The 25,358-nt window shown below is 36.5% G+C and overlaps 1 protein-coding gene across 12 annotated transcripts in view; it reads left to right on the plus strand.

Annotated features, from left to right (window-relative positions):
• Positions 1-25,358, plus strand: part of PEX5L (peroxisomal biogenesis factor 5 like) — a 314,349-nt gene that overhangs the window by 142,145 nt on the left and 146,846 nt on the right. For 9 of the 12 annotated variants that reach the window (XM_027540357.1, XM_027540356.1, XM_027540359.1 and 6 more), the window contains 2 exons: positions 4,375-4,479; positions 14,547-14,658. In XM_027540357.1, coding sequence (XP_027396158.1) covers positions 4,375-4,479; positions 14,547-14,658 — 217 coding nt within the window. The remainder of the gene's footprint in view (positions 1-4,374; positions 4,480-14,546; positions 14,659-25,358) is intronic. The other 3 variants (XM_027540363.1, XM_027540354.1, XM_027540355.1) reach the window with 1 other exon arrangement.

The following is a 25,358-nucleotide window of genomic DNA, read 5'->3' on the forward strand; positions in this document are numbered from 1 at the left end:
ATATATGTTATGTATGAGGAAAATATATTCAATGCATTCATACTTGTAAACCTGATTGTAGTTTATCCTTAAAACAATGATAAAAATGGTTTAAGTTACAAATTCCATAGTAGCAGCAACTACAAAATTGCTGATGATGTACTGAGTCACTCTGAAATTACTTTATTTCATGTGTCCAAAATAGATCTCAGGATAATTCTAGTAAACATGGTATTTAGTGGCATTGAGTTAGCATTTAAAAAGAATTAGAGAGATGCTAAAACTTATAAATCTCTATTAAGATCTACAGAACAGAAAGAAGTGTGTATACGTGAGATGTTTAGGTTGGTTTTCTGTGAAATAGTTGAAACAAACACATTTTTTTAGAAATGTGCTCATGAGTGAAGTTGTGGGTGGCTAATTCTTACTGACCATTTCCACCTCACAAAGCCAGATGGAGAGAGAGCAGAGTGGTAGACGAGGAAGCACACAGGCTGGGAGGTGGGTCTGGGTTCCCATCCTGGATTAGCTCTGAGGCCTTGGCTAAATCACACTGTACTGTCTCTGAGCCTCAAAGCCCACAACTGTCTAGCAAAGACAATAATATCATCTAGCCCACAGAGTTCTCATGAGATCAAATCAATAAAAACATGCAAAACACCCAGCAGCATGCTCAGCACACAGTAGCTTCTCCAAAGAGGTTAGATCCCTTCTCTGCAAGACAGACCTGGAGCCAGCACCTCATCTGAGGATACCTGATACCTTCACAGCCTGATACCCAGCCTAAGATTCTGTGACTTCCGGTGTTTTCTAGGGCTTCCCTGGTGCCTCAGATAGTAACAGAATCCTCCTGCAATGCAGGAGACCTGGGTTCCGTCTCTGGGTCAGAAGTTCCCATGGAGAAGGGAATGGCACCCAACTCCAGTATTCTTGCCTGGAGAATCCCATCTACTCTGTTTCTTACATTCTATATTAAAAAAATAGAAGTGGGACAAAATTGAGTTTTCATAATAAACGTTAGTGTCATTACTGTACTCCCTGTGTTTCATTCATTTATGCCTGGTGTTCTAATAGAAATTAAAAGATTATTCTCAAGAATTATTATTTCTTAGAAAAGCTACTATTTTATATATTTCATTTGTGAACAAACAAAATGATAAAGAAACTTTAAAAAATCAAAGAATTTTCTCTAGCAAATCACGCAAAATGAAAGACATTTCCCTTTATGCTGATACTGTTTTCCAGTCAAAAATATCTCAAGAGATTAAATGAGCAAGTGGAAAAAGGTGATTTTGAAGTACTATTTGAAAAGAAATGGGCTGATATAATTTCTGGAGGGTGTCATGATGTGATAATCAACTTACAAAGTTTCACTGTTCCTTTCTGTTGTGGCTAGAATGATGTACAAGCATACTGGCTTAATGTAATCTAAACCCATTTATATGCTTGAGTGTATAGTCAGTATATATTTCCTTTTTGCTGTCCTCATGTTGTTTCAAATAATAGATTAATATTGATCTTTTGGTGTAGTTATATTTAAAAAATTGAACTTGAAGTATGAATAACTATGTGTATTTCTTTCTTACAATGTTTTAAATCACTGAATTTAAAAAAGAAAAGTAAAACGTGTGCGGTTGTATTACTGTTAGTCCTACAGAGCTGCTGATAAGCCAAGTTGTATAGTTTCATGAATTGCCAACTCAGTTACCTACCAGATTCTGAATTCTAGAAGCATTATCCCACAAGATAAATGGACAAGTCAGAAATAACACAGCTTGATTTTAAGATAAAATCTTGATTTTAATTTTTAAGTGGCAATATGACCTAGGGGGATCTTGCTTTGACATGTAAGTGCGTTCACATGACTTGGCAGTGGTTTTAGACGCTCTGTCTGAACTGTGGACATGTCACGTGGCCAACCTTCCCACTCTGTTCTGGAGCTGTACCACACTTCTGAAACAGTGAAGTTCATCCGGTAATAACTCAAAAGCCAAGAGGCTGTAAAGGAAACAAAGTTGCTAGCAGGCACTAACCTGGGTGTCATGACTTTTTTCAGGTAGTAGGTGTAACCTTGAAGAAAAAGTGGCACTGTCTTCAAAAAAGTGACCTGACCCTGGCTTTGGTGGGTTTTTCTGCAAGAAATAAAAAGCACCGCATGTGTTTATTATATATCCTTTCTAGCTGACCACTGCTTTGTTCTAGAGTTCAGCATGAAAGGACTAATTTTTGTTTTGGTTTGGTTTTGTTTTAGTGAAATGGCATGTCCGTTGCTAATTCTAGCTATTATAGTTGCACATGTGAAAAATACCTATACATTGTTTACGGATTGGTAGCATTTCAAATAAATAGTATATTGAAATACCGACCTGAAATTTTTTGAGATGCTTATCAATTGATTTTATTTCTTAGCCCAAGGAAAGAATCTGAATTATTATTTTTTCAATTATAACTTGTAACATTAGATATGTTTTTAAAATATATTAGGAATTTAATATAAGCATGCCACTTTGTTTATTGCTATATTATTATACTTCTTGGAGCATGGAAAAAATTCTTCACAAATGATTTTGCTCTTTTGAAAAAATACGCTGCAAAAATATGTTAAACTATATAAAGTTTGTAAATGAGTGTAGCTTATAAAGACATACTGATCTTATTGTATATAATGTTTTATCCAAGTAATTTTTACATGTTGAAAACATGTCAAATAGCTTAGCAGTGCCATGGATCATTTTCCAGAATTCAGAACTGTATGTATATTAGGAAGTTGACAGTGCTTTACTAAAGGAAACACCTGGGATCGTTACGTACCCCGATTTGTTATACAGTTAACCACTGTTTCCCTTTATTCTTCCAGAATTCAATTAATCTAAGCATTGTAGCCATATAAACTTTTCAGAACACTTAAGAAAATTACTGCTGTTATATCTGCTCAATAAAATCTCTAATAGTTGATATTATATTGTAGAAATAACACATTATTGTTCAATAATGCTAGTTCTTAAGTTAACAAACCAAAGAAACAAGCTTTCAGCATAGTAAAGAGATTCACACAGTTTTAAATGTAGTAACTAGACAAAGTTTTTCTTGGTTCTCATAAATAAAAACTGCCGCTCATTACATTTTAGAAAGGCAACGCTTGAAAAAATGGATATTCTGCTTCCTAGAGTCAACCTACCTTCTAAATACTTAAAGCCCTGTGCAAACCAAAGATAATAATGTAAGTCTATCCTTTTTAGTTGCATAGAGACTATCAAGATTTATTAATCTTTGGAGTTAATATTGACCCTAGCTCTTAACTTCCTTTCAGACAACGGACCCTCATATGTCCATTTTTGTTTCCTGGCCTATGGTATCTCTGTATGCTGCATCTGTATTTTACATAAATTTGCAACACAGATAGTCACATTGTACCTAGTATAAGGTTGTTTTCTCCAGGGAGGCTCTGCCCACAGACCAAGGACAGTGGAAGTTTTTGTTTTTAAAGTGCTTAAAGATGATTTAATTTTTACATAGTATGAGATGTTGCTAATTGGGTTGGGAAGGTGATATTTTGTTTTCTGTTTGTTTTTTTCTATTATGCCTTATGTACCCTCAAAAACATAATAAACTAAAACCATAGAAAGCCAGCATACCCCTTACAGTCCATAATTATGTTTGTGTGAGACCAAAAAATTGTACATATCAGTATATCAGTGCCTCTATTATTAATCATCCTTTATTTACATGTGAATTTATGAGATTCTCCAATTAAAAGACATTTCTAAAATTCTATTAACATTTTTTTATCTCAAGAACATTGAGAGTTGCATTTTTTTCCATAGTACCTCCCCAAAATAAACAAGCTGGGTGAATTTCTGTGACTTTAGGCTGCTGAACAATTTTTAGAGGTTTTATGACACATTTATTTTTTGTGCCCAATCCAATCAAAAGTGACAGACACCAGAGACCACCCAGCAAAATTCCTCTGTGGGAATGAGACCCTGATCCTAATCCCTATCCTAGACTCCTTACTGTCATTTAAAACACTTAGAGATTATACAGGAATAATTTTAAATGAACATAACAGGCAATCCATAGTGTTTTAAAATCAATGCTAAAAAAATTGTCGTCATGTAAATTGCCTTAAAATATATTATACATATAAAATACTATGTTAAAATTAAATATAATATGTCAGCTGTAAAGGTGAAAAAGTAGTTAACTAAAAAGTTCACAGATAATCTTTTTTCAGATTTCATGTGTTTTCTCCTCAGCCAAAAGCCTCAAGATTCACTTGCAGCAGCCTACCTCTTCATTTATGTTGGATTGCTCTTAAACATTAGAATATCTTGTGATAAATAATAAGTTAAAGATTTCTCCTGACACAAGTCATTGTTGATTTCACTGTTATAGGGAAAAGGCTCTAGGGCGGCAGATAAGGCTGTTGCCATGGTGATGAAGGAGATACCGAGGGAGGAGTCTGCTGAAGAAAAGCCCCTCCTTACTATGACATCACAGGTGGGCAGACCCTTAGGGTTCCTGTAGGAAGCTGACATATGTTAATATATCAGATATTGTGATTTTTAACTAGAAAAAAAAAAACATTAACTCGATCCAATTTTTAAAAAACATAGTTTCAATGAAACAATTATACAGTATAAAACGAAAACCAAAATTACTTAAATGAAAATTCCATCATTTAGTTACATATTCGTGGATATTAATTTTCATTACTCAACTTTAGTTAAGAAAAGAAAATGTATGTGCAAGTAAAACATGTTGCTTCTTTATAAAGGAGTCTTGTTAACAACTTTGGGAAAGTACAATTAAGATAATGGTACATTTGAACAACAACAACCAAAAAAAAATTCCTGTGGATAAATACAACTTTATTGCATACATATGTCAGTTTACCAGTAGAATATCTAAATTTTCTTAAATGTTAAATATATTTATGTTGTGACTATGCATACTACATATATGTCTATACATATTTATGTGGATGAGTAATTTACAGGAATGAGCCAGAAGTCCCTGAGTCCCCATGCAGAAAATGGCATTTGTGATCCCTCTTCTATTTGGTGACCTTGGCAACAAAAATATCATCTCTATTAAAAGCACATGAGGGCCATTTTCAGCATTTATTATAACAAGTATAGAAAAAGGTTTACATTTGTATGCAAAGACATGCCGAGAGTGAATCCTGTATGTCCTCAGGGACTTTTGAAACACCCTGTAAAATCCACATACATATGTATAATATACTCATCACCACTCTGTGGAACTATCAGTTTTAAATTCTTAAATGCAAAATATTTTTACTTGCATTTATCTTATAATTTAGATTAGATTGTTATATTAAACATTTCTTTTTTTTTCCATAATGCAATAGTAAGTGCAGTGATTCAGTTCCAATTATATGAACATATCTCAATTTAGAAAAATGTCCATTTAAATTCCTCATGAAAGGCATTTATATCAAAAGCTAAATTATGGCAACTTATTTTTAGAAGAGCATCAGATCACATCCCCAGCTGCTGCCAACATGTGTGGTTTTATTTTATTCTAAACACTATGTTGTAAGTAATGAAAATTATAACATATTACATCAAAATGGAATAATAAAAGTTATTGACGATTCCCAGGACTTTGGGATAATCTTATGTTGTGAGTTTTTTTTTTTTAGTTTTTGTTTTGTTTTATCCAAAAGAAGAGATGCTTCTTGCCAATGACACAAGTAATCATTGGAAAGATATTTGCTTGATATTTATCAAGGCCTCCATTCTTTAGTTAGTTTACATGGTAAAACATGTACAGTTTTACATTGATTTCCTGCCCTTTGTAGAATCCATGTCCAAAATATACAGTCCACAGTTCCTCAGGTAAATGCTATGGGAGGTGAGAACTACTTGGAATTCTTGGCTAATGGTAGAACCATATTCACCAGTAGATAAGACCTATCCAAATTTGCAGTTGGCGTAATTGTGCTGCAACAAATCATTTCAGGACATCAGAATTTAGCACAGGCTCTAGTGCCCAATAATCCTTTTCAAATGTCCAAAATTACCTTAATAACCTAAACTAAATTTAATGCAAAATAAGAATTTGGATTTTTTTTTAATCAGAAAAGAAACTGCGATTATTACCATTTTCTCATATTCAGAATATTTGTGTGTACCAAGTTCCTTCTTTAATCCCTGTCTAATGTTGCATTAACTGTTTTTGAAGTAATAGTTACAATTTTACTGCATGAAGATGATCTAATGCTTTCTTTGATGCATCATATTCTTGTTGCATACTGGCTAATTTATGAATCAGCAAATGAAGAGTTCTGATTCATAAAATGTAATGCACCTATTGTGTTGATAATTTTGTGAAATTAATCCTGTGATAGCTGTGATACAATTATTTCCCAGTCAAATGCGGTTTTATTAGTTGATATACTTTTTCCACCACACACAAGTGGCTTCTTCCCTGCTATGCACCAGTGGCATGCACAAGCCAAAAAGCAGCAGAATGATCTGAAAAAGTGAGTACTTCTCATGGCAACCACAGCATCCAATCTGTGTACCATACCACATTCTTACTCGTTATCTTGTGTGAATGTGTTAGTGTCTTGACACATGTCTGTCCCGTGTCTCCTGTAGAACTCCTATGACATAGTGCTGCATACTGCGGGACACACTGACTCATCTTCATCACTGGTGCTCATTCACAGATTTCAGAAATGTCAGGAGCTAAGTGCTGCTGTCTCAATAATGTCTTCAGGACAATCATAATTGATCAAATACAGAATGAGTCTTTGAAACACTGAGTGCCTAACTAGTTTAGTAATTGTTCATTCCACAGATTGGTAAGTGTAGTTTATATTGAAGCATTTTTGTATTATGTGATTCTTAGGATTACTTTTAGAGAGATTTAGCCAAGCATATTCCAGTCAAGTCATCTATAGTACACTGAACAAATTGAACAGAACAGAAGAGTTGGCCAGGTGACCTGAACTCAGAAATTGTCTGACCCCTGAGAATTGCTCTTTTTGTTTCATTTTATTAGTAATTCTTGGCAAACAATATGTCAAGCTCTTCATAGAAGCTTAAGTTCCTTCTGTCCTAGACTAACACTTTAAATCAAACAATATGGAAACAAATGTGTATTGATGAGAGGTTTGAAGGAAAAAAATATGTGAATCATCAATTCTTGGAGGAAATAAAGTTCAGGAAATAAAGACTTGTGCTATTCAATACAGTAGCCACTAGCCCACACATGGTTGTGGATAACCTGAATTGAAATATGCTGTAAGTATAAAATACACACCAGATTTTGAGGATTTAGTCCAAAGAAAAATAATGTAAACTGTCATATTAAGGCTTCCCTGATGGCTCAGATGGTAAAGAATCCACTTGCAATACAGGAGACCTGGGTTCAATCCCTGGGTTGGGAAGATCCCCTGGAGGAAGGCATGGCAACCCATGGACAGAGGTGCCTGGCAGGCTATAGTCCATGGGGTTGCAAAGAGTCAGAGATGACTGAGCAACTAAGCACATCACATGAATAATTTTTACATTGATTACATGTTGACATGATAATATTTTGGATATACAGGAGTAAATAAAATGTTATTAAAATTATTTCACCTGTTTGTTTTTACTGTTTTTAAATTGGCTACTAGAAAATTTTAAATTACCAGGCTCTCATTATATTTCCATTGAATAGAATAAATAAATCCAGTTTCAGTCTAGATGGAAAAACTATGTACCAGAAGATTGAGTATATCATAGAAAAATTTTTATTCTTCTTTATGAGAATGAAATGGCTTTAGGGAATACTTTTCTCTCATTAGGAACCTTCAAAATTTTCATTTTAACCACCTGCCCTGGTATTGAATACTTTTGTTAGCAAGGTACAGCCAATTCATCTTCTGCTGTGTCTCAAAACTATGTGTTACAGACCTCTTTGGGTCAAGGGAATTTTTTTTTTAACTCAGCCTTTGTTTTCCTATCTGTCCCCATTTCAATATTGATTTAATTTTGTGTCTAATAAAGATAGAATAATGTCCTTAATTGGAAAAATGCAAGATTGCTAAATACAGCCTTGTTTGGATTTTCTATCACTAACTTGAAACAGTTTCTTTAATTATATTCTCTGTCCTGCTTTGATAGTAGTATTACCCAAGTTATAAACAGTAATTGTTCATTTCCCCATGAATAGATTCACATTTTACAAGGCTCTAACTATCCTGGCCGGAGAAGGCAATGGCACCCCACTCCAGTACTCTTGCCTGGAAAATCCCATGGATGGAGGAGCCTGGTAGGCTGCAGTCCATGGGGTCGCTAAGAGTCGGACACGACTGAGCGACTTCCTTTTCACTTTTCACTTTCATGCATTGCAGAAGGAAATGGCAACCCACTCCAGTGTTCTTGCCTGGAGAATCCCAGCAGCGGGGGAGCCTGGTGGGCTTCTGTCTATGGGGTCGCACAGAGTCGGACACGACTGAAGCGACTTAGCAGCAGCAGCAGCAGCAACTATCCTGGCAGGAAAATATTTGGTTGGCATTTAGAGCAAGTCAAAGAGTTGAAAATTATCACATGACTATCCTTTACAGGCAGATTCCACTGGGACCCATTATAGAACAAGAGATGGGGCAGGGCCATTAGTACTATTAGCTCATAAATCAATTCCATCAGGTGGCAGAGTTACTGTCACAAAGCCTTCAAAGGCTGAATACTTACAGGGTACATAGTAATGATTTAGTTGTTTTGTCTTTTCAATGGATTGAGTCAATTTAGTTTTAATATGGAGACTATTTTGATGGGCTTTGCACACATTTCTAATCTTGGATAGGACTAATTAAAGCCATACACAATTTAATTACAAAATTATGAACAAAATCTACTTAACAAATGACATATACTTTTAATCAAGAGAATACAAATAATAAAGGAATTTTCAAAATGTATAAAGATGTATCTATTGAAAACATATTTGTGTTATTATTTATATAAAAACAAAACAATCTTAATTTTTTCTATTATTTAAATAAGGTTAAAAAGACTGGTATATTTTTACAAATTTTTAATCAACATTATAAATATGAGATATTTGTTAACTGTTCTTTATTAGCTTCGATGTTTTAACTTAAAATTATTCTTTAAGTACTAAAATGTTTTAAAAAAACAATATTTTACTTTAAAACAAGAGATTAAGATTATCAATCTAAAGTGTAAAATTATAAAAAATGAATCCTTTACAGATCTTGTTTTGTCACCTAAAATGTATTTGAATTTGGAGTTAGTTCTTAGTAACATAAGCTATCACAAACTTTAGCTCTATATTTTTTAATGAAACACCTAAGCAATATATTATTTAAAGATAAATAAACTTAGACCTAAGTCACAAAATAAGCTATGTTTAATGCAATGGAGCTTAAGTAGCAGGCAGCATTTAAAAACAAAATACTCCTTAGAGCAGATAATAATTTAATTTTAATTTAATAATTTAATTTTTAACATTTATATTAAGGAAATTCAAATTGAACTAAGGCAAATGCATTTTTAGACAAAGTTTTAAAACAGACAATAATTCATTAAAGCTGGGTAATATTTGCATTTTGCTCAACACTGAACACAGTATTGATATAAAATAAGAACCAGTTTGGTCCTGAGTGGCTACTATTAGTCACATCAGCTGGTCTGACTGAGTCATAAGTAAGTTGAAGGCATTTGACTGAATGTCATTTACAACCTATGATTACAAGGAAGGTGTAAAAGTTCAATAGGCTTTTGAATACTAAGTGACAACAAGCTCCTACAGGCAAGTTCTCACCTGTCTTTTTTCCTTTTGTTTCCATATCCATTGATCATGTAAGAGTTTTCCCTCAAAATCTCCAAATTTATATCTCTGACTTAAAATCCTGAGTGAGGTAGTGGTGTTATTTCTTGAAGTGTCACCAGCTTCACATTTGCATTGGTCCATGTCCTGCTTCCAAAGATGCAATGAGGCAGGTCCATGCCTTTATTTCAGTTTTTCTCATTAAGAATTCACTCTGCATTTTAGACTTACTGGTAGAAGCCTCGCATTTGGAAATGTTCCTTTATCTACTTCTAGGTTTCCATGCATTTTAGTGATGTGACAGTGGAGAAAAATGGACTCAGATTTGTGGCTTAAAATTTGCCAGGAATTTAGTAAACATTTCTGAGGACCACTGGCCTCTCTCTGAGTTGATCAAGCCCAGTACAAAATTGAGAAAGCCTATGCGATCGTTCTTTTGTACAAGTCGCCATTCAGTTGGGCTGTATAAAATCAGCCAACATTTATTAAATTTCTAAATGAGACAAAAAAATTAATTGGATAAGGTCTCTAACTTTGAAGAGACTATAGTATAGAGGGAGGAAAACAGATAGAACCAAGGTTATAAAACTATGTAAAGTGTGGGAACATGGAGATGCTGTAAAAATGCACTCACTGCTTAACACTGAAAAAGGTTACCAGACAATGTGTCAATAGACTGGGGTTCTTAAAGAGAAATAAGATTCTGTCACCATTAGAAAGGCCTTTGAAGTAATCTAAATACTGAAAAGAGGACAAAGAAGGATAATAAAGGAAAATTTTAAATGTAAATTTGAGACAAAGGTCTTTAGCGACTAATGAAGTGAGTAATTTTAACTCAGTTTTGATCTGATTGAACCCAAATTGAATTACTCCAACTCAGTTTTTAAAAAAGAAAACTTGAACCCTTTTGACTCACCTTTTATTATTTTATACTTCAATATACTCTGTGCCAAAAGGATGAAATGAGGTAAGTTCATAAAGTATTTTCAAACACAAGGAAGTAATTCTAAGAGAAAGTCAATAACCTATATCCTACCAATGAATAGAGACAGAATAAATGGTATACTATTTGGAAGCAAAGCTTAGGGGAACTATTTGGGGGGTTCAATTCATTTACAATATTCCTCTAGGACCTAAAAGGTTAGCTTACTCTCAAGTCACCACAGGAAAGCCATACATTTTTTTGAAAATCAGGAGAGGAGTATGTGAAAAGTCATTCTTATCTATACAAATAAAAAGAAAATGGGGCTAAATATGGATAAAATAATGATTTTAAAATTCATCCAACTGAAGATACAGTTCAGAATAGGACTTTTTAAGAGAGATTTTTATTTGGTAGCCATTGATTGAGCCCCTTTTATATAAAGACATTCTATTCAAAGTTGGGAAGGATATAAATATGAGAGACATAGCCTCTGACCTCAGAACTTATAAGAAAAGGTGTTTTTCATGATATCTCCTGTTTCATCTTCCATATCTCAATCAGAACCAAAAAACTTTCAGCTCCCAAATTACCTTTCCATGAGATCTGAAATTGGGCCCTTCATCTTCTTCACCCCTGAGCCCTGCCTCAATCCTCTACTCTAAGCTCAGCATTTCCTGACAGCTAAACTGTTCTCTAGCTTGAAAAGCAGACTCAGAAAGTCATGTGAAGTTTCCTCTTTGATATGTATCTATGGAAGGAAGTCACGGGAAGAGCTCAATTATGAGAATGGGACAGATGTAACAACTCCAATGCAGGGGTGAAATGGTCACAAATAAGACAGTAGGTATGAAAAACACCTTACAAGGAAAAGCCACTCTTTAGTCTTGAGCTGTCTAGGGTCTCTCCGAACAACCTTCTCTTTGGTGTTCTTCCTATGCTAAAAAAATCTGAGTGCTAGAAGTTCTTTTTCTAGACAATAAGCGTGAAGTTTGAACAAGAAGAGAGATTCAGTAAATAAATAAAATACTATTACTTCTGATAAAGCAGATGCCTAAAAATACAGGTCTTTCAATTAATTTTCCTTTCCTTTATTTTTCCATTTAGATATTTATGTGGAAAGGTCTTACTTTCTAGAATACTTTTATCAAATTTAGACTGTAATTTTTCAGTGTTTATAATTAAAAGTATCTACAGAAATCTAATACCGTAGTCTTCGGAAACTATAGATAACCTAGGTCTAAATTCCACATGTCTACTCACAAAACTGTGATTTGGAAATAGTCCTTTTATTTACAAAGGAATTTAATTGTATCCAAAGTAAAAAAAAAAAAAGTATAAGGACGGTTTTGTGCAAATGTAAACCTATATATCTTTACATAATAATTGATATTTCTCAAAACCATGACTAAGAGAATAAATTTTCTTAGTTATCTATCAACAAAATCAGACTTCTTCAGAGAAATAATGGCTGACAGAATTATGACATCACAATACATATTTATACATATTTTAAGGTCAAAGTTGTATTGAGTTTTTGCACGTTTTCACTTTGACCTAGGTCAATAAGACCTAGTGATCAGAATGCACAACATAATAAATGTAAGCCTGTTACAAGTAATTCTACGAGTATAGCACAGGGTCATATTTGATGGTGACCTTCATCTTCCATGATGTGTATAGCACAGCAGAATCCAGCTGTCACTCGACAGCCATGAGAATGGCACAGCCCAGAGGCAGGCATTGTTGCAACATCAGAACCACATCACTATGGTGATGTCCTACTAGATGGGTTCATGACACTAAGTACATAGAGTTAAAAGGGCAAGTTCTACCAAGAAACATACCTTAATATATGGTTCTTTAAGAAACTGTGTTAACACAGCTTTTACATGAACCACTTATAAATGAAAAACAGATCCTGGAAAACTAATCATACTTTCAGAAGAGCTGGCATAAACCATGGCATTTACAAAAAGACAGGGAGGCCTGGCGTGCTGCGATTCATGGGGTCGCAAAGAGTCGGACACGACTGAGCGACTGAACTGAACTGAATATATTTTATCCCAGAAACATAGAAGACCCATAGTCCCTCAACATTAAAAAAAAAAAAATCATTTAAATAGGATGGGTGACATCTAAGAATGTTCAAATTCAGAAGACAAAATGCAAAGAAGCTCAGGAGTTTCATTCATGGATTAAAGGAGCATTCCCCAGAAAGGTTACTATCAACACAGACCTCAGATAATTGATAGAAATCTGTTAAGTCTTTATACACATCCCCTGGAGGAGGAAATGGCAAGCCACTCTAGTATTCTTCCCTGGAGAATTCCATGGACAGGGGAGCCCGACAGGCTACAGTCCATGGGGTTGTAAGAGAGTTGGACATGATTTAGTAACTAACCCATCACATACACAGTAATATTAAAACTTATAATAATTAAAAATTTTTCTATCTCTGTAACTTTAACACCAAAAGAAAATGAGCATTAATTCTTAGCCCTGGATAAAATGTACAAATTAATATGTATGAAAATTAAATTGCCAACACTCTGTCAAAATTTAGACTGCAGTGAAGATCTGAGATTTATCTAGGCTAATAGCATGAATGTGTAAAATTACTAAAGGTGCCTCTTGGTTTTCATCCCCAAATAATCACTAAATGTTTCCATATTCCTCCTTCTCCAATGATAGAATTGCATTTTTCTTCCCATATTTACCATTATCTAAGTCTCTTGTCATTGTCCATAAGCTCTAAGCTATAATACCACTAACACTGCCAGAGAAATAATGAAGTGAAAGTGAGTCATAGAACATATTTTGATTTGGCAATACTTCAAAACAGTTCATTTGTTACTTTATGTGTCTCCTAAAATACAGCCTTGCAAATAAGCATTTCAAAAATCTAGAGATTTTTTGGCACATCTTTTTCTTGTAACAAGTAGAAAACTAGATGACTATGCCCATTTTAAGAAAGGCCAAGATAGAAACTCCCAGAAAACTAGGACAGTTCATTTAGGGCCTAACCACTTGTGTATCTTAGGTGTAATTTTTCCCTTAACCATAGAAACAGAACTTAAGAATGTTTGGATTCAAAGAAGTGCAGAATAATTGGGAGTAAATAGTTGGCTGCCACTGATAATGAGACCTAATAAATACCAAACTGAAAGATTTCTTAAATTAGAGAATAAGCCAATTGAATTGAATTGACAGAAATCTACTTTACATGCAGATTTTCACAAATATATATATATATTTGATATATATATCAAGTTAACATAGCAATATTTTCTACTTTCTCAAAATACTTGCATGAAAGAATTCCAAGGAAATGTAAGGGAGGTTGTGTATCTTTAGGTGATTTGAGCTTTTTAAGAGAGGGAGAAAAAGAGCATTTATTCCATACACGTGTGTGTGTGCTCTTACAGCACTGACGGACCAGTCCTAACCAGAATGTGTCACCTCAAGGTCTGAAACCATTGTTCCAGGTCTCAGTGAGAGCTTTTTGGCCAAGTGAAAAGTGAGGTTGGCCCTCAGGAACTATGATTCCATAGGTGTCATATTCTACATAGTGAAATTAGAGAATAATTCTGAAACCATTCTAGGAGGAGAAAAAAAGCTTGAGAAGTTTGCTGCATCAAAAATATGACAGTGCTAAAAGGCTTATTCCCCATTCCTTGACTTTATTTTTTTTCCTTTCTTGCCCCTACCCATTATTTATTGATTGATTTTTTGGTAGGCTTGCTATTCCTATTTTGTTGCAAGGCTGCATTTTAATTCATCTGATTCTGGACTTTGACAAAGCCCTTTGACATCTGTGTTCATTTGTTCTCAGCTGGTGAATGAACAGCAAGAAAGCAGACCCCTCCTGAGCCCCTCCATCGATGACTTTCTCTGTGAAACCAAATCGGAGGCAATAGCAAGGCCAGTAACGTCCAACACAGCCGGTAATTCTTTCACTTTTAACTTATCCTCAAGTAGTTAATTTTCACAGTAGAAAAATGCACATTTCTTTCCACAATGCATTTTAAGTGGAGAATAATGTTTGCAACCAGATGAAACTTTATTTCAACATAAACCAGTTCATCACTTTTGTTTATTTAAGAAACGCCAATGGATATTATCCAACCACTTTTGCTGAACATTAGAGTACCACTGTTAGCAATGAATCATTTTTCAGTGCCAATTTTCATATTTACATCATGGCATCTCAAGTCACATCATATAGGAAATCTTTAAAACAAAAGTGTTTCTTTCAGAGTAAGGTTTTTTCAAGTTCTGGATGGAAATATTATATATGAGAAAGTCTAATAAAATAAAAATATAGACATCCCTTTCAAGTGGATTGAAATGACAATAAATGTCCTAGAGACCTGGTATATTATTGAGAGAATTTCATTTGTTGTCATATAAATGGGTTACTTGTAAGAAGTAACCAAGAATTACCTTCTTACAAGAATTTATTTGAACATTGTTCTGGAATTAAATGTATTCAAACTAAACTATCTGTATAGGGACTAATAAGTAGTCATCCAATGAGTGAATACAGGATACCAGTGTATCAATCACACCCTCTCTAGCATCCTCTGCACTTAACAGTTCTCACAGATGCGAAAACTAAGTCACCTAAGTTCTGCTTACTTTGAGGCCACAACAAATTTGACTCAAAAACTGCTTTTCACCTTCTGGTTCAGTGGCAACCTTTCTGCATTGATTTCATTCAATCATCATTCACATTCAAAGGCATGTTGTTCAAATAAGGATGAAAGAATGATGTACAGAATCAAAGAAGAAAGGTTATGTTGGATTACAGGAGAGAATTTAAAGGGGAAAGGAGAGCATAATTACAGACTGTCTTGTTTAAAGTTTCATTTCCCCGTCATGTCCTCAGCTGGCTGCTTCCTGGCATAGTTTTATTATACTTTTAAGTAAGTGAGGAAAATCACAGATGAAGGAAATTGTGGTTTTTAAGAAATGCTAAAAATTACAACAATAAGAGTAACTAAAACAAGACAGCGGAACTTGATGTGGGAGTGTAGCCTACAGTCTCTGGAGTTAAACTTTGTGATTTCCCCCCGAGCTCTGCCACTTAGCAGCTCCTGTCCTTGGGCAAGTTGCATAACTAAGTCTGTTTCCTCGTCTGTCTAATAATAGTAAGATCTATATCTCATAGGTTACTTGGGAAGATTAAATGAAGCAATCTATGTAAGTGCTAACACCATGTAAGCTCTAACAGATGTTACCATCACTGTGAGGTATCAGGTGAAAACAGAACACCAACACCTCCCTTTACAGATGCAGTAACTTTCTCTATATCACAGCAAAGCAATCATTTTCTAAATTCAACTATCACTTTGACTAGTCAAGCAAATAAAATTATGCCTGGTACATTTTAGGCAGGACAAGTTCAGATCCTGTCAGATCAGCTTAATCCTTCTTTTCTATGAAACTGGCGTTCACCGCCCCAAAACTGAGCTAACCCCCAGAAAAATACAGAGGAGCCTGTGTCTCTAATTGCAAGAAAGTCCATGAGAATCGATACATGGAGAAATTCCTGCTGTTCTAGGAAAAAGCTACAAAGCATAATTCTCAGATCTTGATTCCAGTACCCTCTGCATCTCCCCATGATGAAAGAACTAAGTCCCAAAGGAAGGACTCACCAGAGAGAGCAACATAATTTCCAACTCAAAAGCTGCCTTTCACCTTGATTTTTCTGACATATAACAGAGAGACCCGTGAGATACTGGAGGGAAAAAATCAAAAGCATGTGTAACTTCTTGCGATCCCAGTACCTTTAGTATTACCTTCTGTACCAGTTTCTTAGGACCCCCAATGACAAAATACCACAAAATGAGTGGATTAAACAGAGATTTGTTGTCTCACAATTCTAGAGGAAGTGTCATCAGGACCATGCTCCCTCTGAAGGTGCTTGGGAAGGATCTGCTCTAGGCCTCTCTCCTGGCTTCTGGTAGCTCTTCAGTTTGTGGCAGCATAACTCTAACCTTCACATGATGTATGTGCATGTCCCCCAGTATGCATGCAGTCTCTGTGTCCAAATTTCCTCTCTTTATTAGTGAAAGTCGCTCAGTCATGTCCAACTCTTTGCTACCCCATGGACTTTACAGTCCATGGAATTCTCCAGGCAAGAACACTGGAGTGGGTAGCCTATCCCTTCTCCAGCAGATCTTCCCGACCCAGGAATCAAACCAGGGTCTCCTGCATTGCAGGCAGATTCTTTACCAGCTGAGCTATCAGGAAAGCCCTCTCTTTATTAGGGACCCACCCTCCTCCAATCTGACTCAACTAATCACACCTCCAATGACCCTATTTCCAAATAAAGTTACATTCTGAGGTACCAGGGGTGAAAACTTCAACATATGAGTTTTGGGGGGACAAAATTTGATCCATGCTGCTGCTGCTGCTAAGTCGCTTCAGTTGTATCTGACTCTGTGCGACCCCATAGACGGCAGCCCACCAGGCTCCCCCGTCCTTGGGATTCTCCAGGCAAGAATACTGGAGTGGGTTGCCATTTCCTTCTCCAATGCATGAAAGTGAAAAGTGAAAGTGAAGTCGCTCAGTCATATCCAACTCCTAGCGACCCCATGGACTGCAGCCTACCAGGCTCCTCCATCCATGGGATTTTCCAGGCAAGAGTACTGGAGTGGGGTGCCATTGCCTTCTCCGATTTGATCCATAAGACCCTCCAAAGTAAGAGGTTCGGAAATGTATGTTGAGACTGTAGGTTTTTCATTTCTTAGCCTTAGCACTCAGTGCGTCTGGGTCACACAGATTTTCATCCTTAAGGAAGACTTTCCTTGAGAGTATGTTTTTTAATCTTAAAAATATATTTCAAGGCAGAAACCCTATATTTTTGTCAGTCCCTAAGGATCATAGTTCTTTTTTAAATTATTACAAACCTGCAGTTTATATCTTAATATGCAACACAATTCACATTATTATACATTTTTTTAAAAAGGAAAAGTTTTAGCATACAAACACCTTGGAAAGAATACTAATGTGGTATGATAATTTTATAGCTAAAGTTTCTGGCCAAAAGGTACAATTATCATTTTCTGTCCACATTTTTAATAAATAGTCATTTTAAATGGAACATCATCATTTTATAGAATAGTATGAAATTACATTGCAAAATCAGGACGGACAGTGAACATTGTCTATCACATTCCAAACATTATGTATGTATTTACATTTAATGAATGGATAGTAGACAATCTTGTAGTAAAATATGGGGGAAACCTGCTGCAAGTTGTACTAAGTCAATCAAAGAGAAATTTGAAGAACCATATTAAGAAGAACTGTATTAAGATGAGAGGTAGGTTTTATACTTGGCATTTTCTTCCAGTGAAAAATAAATCCAGTGTGCCACCATCTTGACACTCCTTAAATATATAAGGAATATAGTTCTTGTATAAAATAACACAGAATAAACAATATATGAATTACCTCTTCCAAAGGTCAAATGACAGGTTTTTTTTTTTCTCTCTGACTCTAAAAGAACATATCCATCTTCTACCTTATGAAAGTTATAGATAATAATTTTGTTCCTGTGTATTTCATTTTTGTTTTTACTTTCTGATTGTTTCTATATTAGGATTAACTTCTGTCATCCAATGATGATAACTTCAAGTTGATCAAATAAGGACGTTTTCCATTCCAATTGGGTGCCTAACTTCCTAAATTGTCTTTTACTCAACTCATTTGTAATCTAGTTAGACAGCTAAGTCCTTGGCCCTCTCAAACTGTTCCTTAAATGGTAGGTTCTGTTCAGTTCAGTCGCTCAGTCATGTCTGACTCTCTGCAACCCCATGGACAGCAGCACACCAGGCTTCCCTGTCCATCACCAACTCCCGGAGCTTACCCAAACTCATGTCCATCGCATCGGTGATACCATCCAACCATCTCATCCTCTGTCATCCCCTTCTCCTCCCAACTTCAATCTTTCCCAGCATCAGGGTCTTTTCAAATGAGTCAGTTCTTCGCATCAGGTGGCCAAAGTATTGGAGTTTCAACTTCAGCATCAGTCCTTCCAATGAATATTCAGGACTAATTTCCTGTAGGATTGACTGGTTGGATCTCCTTTCTGTCCAAGGGACTCTTAAGATTCTTCTCCAACACCACAGTTCAAAAGCATCAATTCTTTGGTGCTCAGCTTTCTTTATAGTCCAACTCTCACATCCATACATGACTACTGGAAAACCCACAGCCTTGACTAGATGGACCTTTGTTAGCAAAGTAATGTCTCTGCTTTTTAATATGCTGTCTAGGTTGGTCATAGCTTTTCTACCAAGGAGCAAGCATCTTTTAATTTCACAGCAGCAGTCACCATCTGCAGTGATTTTGGAGTCCAAGAAAATAAAGTCTCTCCCTATTTCCATTGTTTCCCCATCTATTTGCCATGAAGTTATGGGACCAGATGCTATGATCTTAGTTTTCTGAATGTTGAGTTTTAAGCCAACCTGGGGGTTTCCCTTGTGGCTCAGCTGGTAAATTGTAGGTAGGCCATGATTACTAATATTCTTGATTTTTAAATGGCAAATAAATATATATTATACACCAATGCATATATCAAATGCTCTGAAAGTGACTGGAAAACAGATATTTTTAAGATGATAATTATATTCTAAGTAATTACTATAAAACTTGCAAATAAATTCTTATCCTATAATCTCCCCCCAAATTAGATATATGTCAAAGTACAGGAAAAGCTCTTTTCTAAAGAGCAAGAAGAACAGGGGTCCTTTGTTTGCATTTATCAATCTACATAACCAGAAAAAATTATCTATAATCTTGAGCTATTATATGGACAGTTACTATAGAAGAAATATTACTACAGAAGAGATATCATAGCTTAAAAACTAATATTACTCCTTGGTAAGGGACCTGTATATCAAAGAGTAGATCACTACATATGCAGGAAAAATATCCTTAACAAAGTTCACAATGCCATCACAGCCACCTAATTAAATATCTTAATAGCAAAATTAGTGTAATTTTTCAAAAAACATTTCTTTAAACTATTTATTTAATTTGGCTGCACTGGGTCTTAGTTGCAGCATGCAGGGTCTAGCCCCCCACACCCCTTGCATTAGGAGCACAAAGTCTTAACCACTGGACTGGGAAGTCTCCCAAATACACATATATAAAGCCCGAATAGCCATGAACCCAGTGGCATGCCTCTTTACAGAACTTAGAAATTTGGGAAGTAGCTTTAATTATGTATTCCAATTAAAAGGCAAGAGTTGGTTGATTATTTAAGTCCAGTTTATCTATTTGACATCACTAGCAAAATCCTTCCTAAAGGAGTTTGCTTTGTCAGCATTATATTAAGTAACCCCATGTTTTCTAAAATGCCAAAGTAACTTACAGATCAGAACAGAAAACGCTTCAGCTCCTTGTGACACATTCTGTGACTGCCCCAATCAAGGCTTTCCACAGTCGGTCCTCTCTGACCACTCCCTGTAGGTTTATTCCTTTAGAGAAAGTCACTAAAAATCTAGGCTCATTATACAGTAGCGGTGTTAATACCCTTGGACTTCCCATTAAAGTATCAAATCAGTGCTTCATAATAGGTGCTATTTTGCCCAAACTGTTCTAAGCAGCCTCACCTCCCAGGGCCCAAGTAATCTTGTATTCATAAACATCTTCAGTGCCCTGTAGGAGCCTTCCAGTTCAATAGGTTGTGATTTTCAATCAAGTGTCCTTGAGATAGATGGAAACAAAACTTGTATAATATATTATGTCTTCTAACTTTAGGAAATTCCACCCAATGGAATTAAGTTATCCAACAAAAAAGTTTTTGAGATTGCCAACTATTTATGCCCTCAGACTACCCAAACTGGCAAATAATTGCTAGCTAAACAAAAACCAATCAAAGCCACATCAGTGGAGTCAGCACATTGCCTCCAAGTTCACATAAAGTCTAGAGAGTGGTGAAGAGCATGGGCTTGGGGATGATGGAACTGTGTTTGAATCCTGTATGGACCACTGATCTACCAGCTTGTATTAGTTTCCTATTATTGCTGTAACAAACTGCTACAAATTCAGTGGCTTAAAACAACACAAACTTATTATCCTGTAATTCTGGAAGAGATGGCAAGAATACACAGAAGAACTGTACAAAAAAGATCTTCATGACCCAGATAATCATGATGGTGTGATCACTCACCTAGAGCCAGACATCCTGGAATGTGAAGTCAAGTGGGCCTTAGAAAGCATCACTACGAACAAAGCTAGTGGAGGTGATGGAATTCCAGTTGAGCTATTCCAAATCCTGAAAGATGATGCTGTGAAAGTGCTGAACTCAATATGCCAGCAAATTTGGAAAACTCAGCAGCGGCCACAGGACTGGAAAAGGTCAGTTTTCATTCCAATCCCAAAGAAAGGCAATGCCAAAGAATACTCAAACTACTGCACAATTGCACTCATCTCACACGCTAGCAAAGTAATGCTCAAAATTCTCCAAGCCAGGCTTCAGCAATATGTGAACCGTGAACTTCCTGATGTTCAAGCTGATTTTAGAAAAGGCAGAGGAACCAGGGATCAAATTGCCAACATCTGCTGGATCATGGAAAAAGCAAGAGAGTTCCAGAAAAATATGTATTTCTGCTTTATTGACTATGCCAAAGCCTTTGACTGTGTGGATCACAATAAACTGTGGAAAATTCTGAAAGAGATGGGACTACCAGACCACCTGATCTGCCTCTTGAGAAATTTGTATGCAGGTCAGGAAGCAACAGTTAGAACTGGACGTGGAACAAAAGACTGGTTCCAAATAGGAAAAGGAGTATGTCAAGGCTGAATATTGTCACCTGTTTATTTAACTTATATGCAGAGTACATCATGAGAAATGCTGGACTGGAAGAAACACAAGCTGGAATCAAGATTGCTGGGAGAAACATCAATAACCTCAGATATGCAGATGACACCACCCTTATGGCAGAAAGTAAAGAGGAACTCAAAAGCCTCTTGATGAAAGTCAAAGTGGAGAGTGAAAAAGTTGGCTTAAAGCTCAACATTCAGAAAACGAAGATCATGGCATCCAGTCCCATCACTTCATGGGAAATAGATGGGGAAACAGTGGAAACAGTGTCAGACTTTATTTTTCTGGGCTCCAAAATCACTGCAGATGGTGACTGCAGCCATGAAAGTAAAAGACGCTTCCTTGGAAGGAAAGTTATGACCAACCTAGATAGCATATTCAAAACCAGAGACATTACTTTGCCAACAAACGTTCGTCTAGTCAAGGCTATGGTTTTTCCAGTGGTCATGTATGGATGTGAGAGTTGGACTGTGAAGAAGGCTGAGCGCCAAAGAATTGATGCTTTTGAACTGTGGTGTTGGAGAAAACTCTTGAGAGTCCCTTGGACTACAAGGAGATCCAACCAGTCCATTCGGAAGGAGATCAGCCCTGGGATTTCTTTGGAAGGAATGATGCTAAAGCTGAAACTCCAGTACTTTGGCTACCTCATGTGAAGAGTTGACTCACTGGAAAAGACTCTGATGCTGGGAGGGATTGGGGGCAAGAGGAGAAGGGGACGACAGAGGATGAGATGGCTGGATGGCATCACTGACTCGATGGACGTGAGTCTGAGTGAACTCTGGGAGTTGGTGATGGACAGGGAGGCCTGGTGTGTTGCGATTCATGGGGTCGCAAAGAGTCGGACACGACTGAGCGACTGATCTGATCTGAATTCTGGAAATCAGCTATCCTAAAATCAAGGTATCAGGATAGTTCTATTCTTTCTGGAGGCTCTAAAGGAGAATTCACTCCCTTGCCTTTTCCAGCTTCTAGATGGTACCTCGTATTCCTTGGCCTGTGGCCCCATATTCCATCTCTGAAGCCAACAGCATAGCACCTTCAAGTCACTGTTTCCTTCTCTCTCCACCCTCCACCACCACCATCTCTTAGTCTCCATCTCTCTCCCTCTCTCTCTCCCTCTCTCTCTCTCCTCCTGTCTCTCTCTCCTCCTGTCTCTCTCTCTCCCCTTCTATCTCTCACTCTCTCTGCCTGTCTCTCACTCTCTCCCTCTCTCTCTCTCTCCCCACCTCTCTCTCCATCTCTCATTCTCTCTCTCCCTATTTCTCACTGTCTCTCTCCATCACTCTCTCTCCCCATCTCTCACTCTCTCCCTCTCTCACTCTCTTTCTCTCTCCCACTATTGTTCACTCACTCTCCCCCTATCTCTCACTCTCTCTCTCCCCCTTGTCTCTCTCTCTCTCTCACACACACACACACACACACACAATTTCACTTCCACAATATATCAGGTGATTATTTTAATTTAAACACAAATTCTGGAACACAAACCTTCATGTGCCTAAGAGAATATTCAAAATCAGATTGAGAAAATTAGTAGAGCAGACACCCCCTTCCATACCAAGGTGTGCTATCTATGAAGCCCATATGGAACAGTGACATCTGACACCCTTTATTTTTGTCTTAACTAAAGTGCACACCACACACATACACACACATACTCACATACTCCCACGCTAACATGAGATTTGTCTTTCTTCAGAAAGTGGAAGGCTGCACACATCCTTTTGTGGTTTTGAAACTGTGTTCCTCAGGGACTCTCTCTGCTTCAAGCTTGCCATTCAACTTCCAAGGCACCCCCTTCATCAACTGAGGAACAAATAAAGCCTTTTGTGTGTGCCGGGCAGTTGTTTCACATTTGCTGGGAAAAGAACAAAGAAACAGAGACCTCAGAACAAACACAGGAAGTGCTGAGGACAGCTTGGAGGGGAAAAGAATGTTACTGAGCCAAGTTTGAATTCACAATTCAGTCTTTGAGTAATTCATTTATTCTGAATGGTGAGAAACAGATAGAGTTAAATTAATACTCATCAGTTATTATTCTGTAACAACTGTACTTCCTATCTACAAGCAGACAAGTCCTATGTAATTTTCTTCTAAAAGAAGTGTAGGAGAAAGTGACTAATTCTTGTTTGTGCAATTAGTAAAAAGGCATATATGGCATTTCAGAGACTGTTATTCACTTCCTTCCTTCTGTTATAAGGAAATCACAGTGGGCCTAGAATCCCCGCCAACATTAACAGTGGCCTAGAATTTTCTATTTAAACATTCAAAAGATATGAAATGTGTGGCATCCGAGCCTATGCTGGCTGCTTGCCGTGCTTAACTTTTAGACACCGAGCCAGCCAGAACACTCCTGCATGGCTCAGAGCATCTTACTCTGGAAAGGGACTCCTATCTCAGGAAGACTGGGACAAGATAAGCTCACATGAGATGACACTTTCAGGCCATTTTATGATAAATTTACTTCATAGCATCTTCTGCAGAGCCAATAGCCTGTCTCATCTGCCATTTTATTCCCAGGGGTGTTTTCCTGTTTCTGTCAGTGGGGAGTGGGGGAAACAGGAGATAAAGGAAAAGGAAAGAAAAGCATCACAAATTGGCCACCAAAGAATGGAAATAATATTTATTGAATACCTGCAGTATGTTGGGTACTTTACACATTTGATTTATAAATTAGATAATTTAATTGTCATATCATATCTGATGCAGAGACTTAATTCTGCATTTTTTAAGTGAGGACATTGAAACTCAGAGATGTCAATAAACTTACTCCAAGTCACATAGCTAGGCAGTGGCAGAGTCAGGTCTTTCCACTTTACCATTAACACCCAACCATTGTGATTTATACTTGAAATCAGAAAGCAAGATTATAGAAAGTTTTACATCCTATCCTAAGGATCCCATATGATGGCTAGCTCATGAGAACACTTCAGTACTAAAGAAATCCTGGTTGTGAACTAAATTAATCCCTGACCCTGCATTGAATGCAAGGGGGAAATAGATGGAAGAGTATTGAGATGTCAACAAAGATCCATTTCTTACCAAGAGAAAAATCCAAGAGATCAAAGAGGAGAAGGAACTGTGCAGAGGTTGTTATAGACAGTGCTGGAAAGAGTTAGCATAAGGAGTGTCCCTGTCACTTTGGTGGCTTTTCTAAGCTAGCCAGTAAAGAGATCCTAGGTCAGGAAGCCATCAGGCCAGTTCAGAAGCCAGTCTCTGGGATGCTGGGGCTAAAAGAGAAGTAGAGCTGGAGGAACCTTTTCTAATAGGAATTTTCCATTTCTCACAATGAGCTAGTCAAACAGCAGTTACTTGCACTTGAAGAGAAAGAATGAAAAGTTACATAGCTTGCCTTTTTAATTCTCATTTGCCTAGTTTGCATTTGAACAAATTATTATTTCTGCCTTCATTAGAGTATTTAACACAATGTAATCAACCTGCTGGGAAGTAAAAGTGTAACCATTTTATGGTTTGTTACATTGAAATTTAAATTTGCATATTAAGCAGCAAAGGCATTACCATGTGTACCTATTCATCAACTATGGATTATGAAATACCTCTCTAGTTGAGCCCAAACATCAGGCCGTTTTCTGATTAAACTGCTTAATTAAATAAAAGATGATTAGCAACATTCATTTATACCCTAGATACTTTAGTAGTTTGAAATTAAAATATGAAGACATTTAGAAACTTTACCAAATCTTCCTCATCACTGTTCTGCAAGCACCTCTCAGAATATAATACATTGACTCTATGCTGGGAAAAAACTTCACTCTAAAATATACCACTTTATAAATAAAGCAAAGC

This window comes from Bos indicus x Bos taurus, chromosome 1 (genome assembly GCF_003369695.1).
Source record: "Bos indicus x Bos taurus breed Angus x Brahman F1 hybrid chromosome 1, Bos_hybrid_MaternalHap_v2.0, whole genome shotgun sequence".
Classification (NCBI taxonomy): domain Eukaryota; kingdom Metazoa; phylum Chordata; class Mammalia; order Artiodactyla; family Bovidae; genus Bos; species Bos indicus x Bos taurus.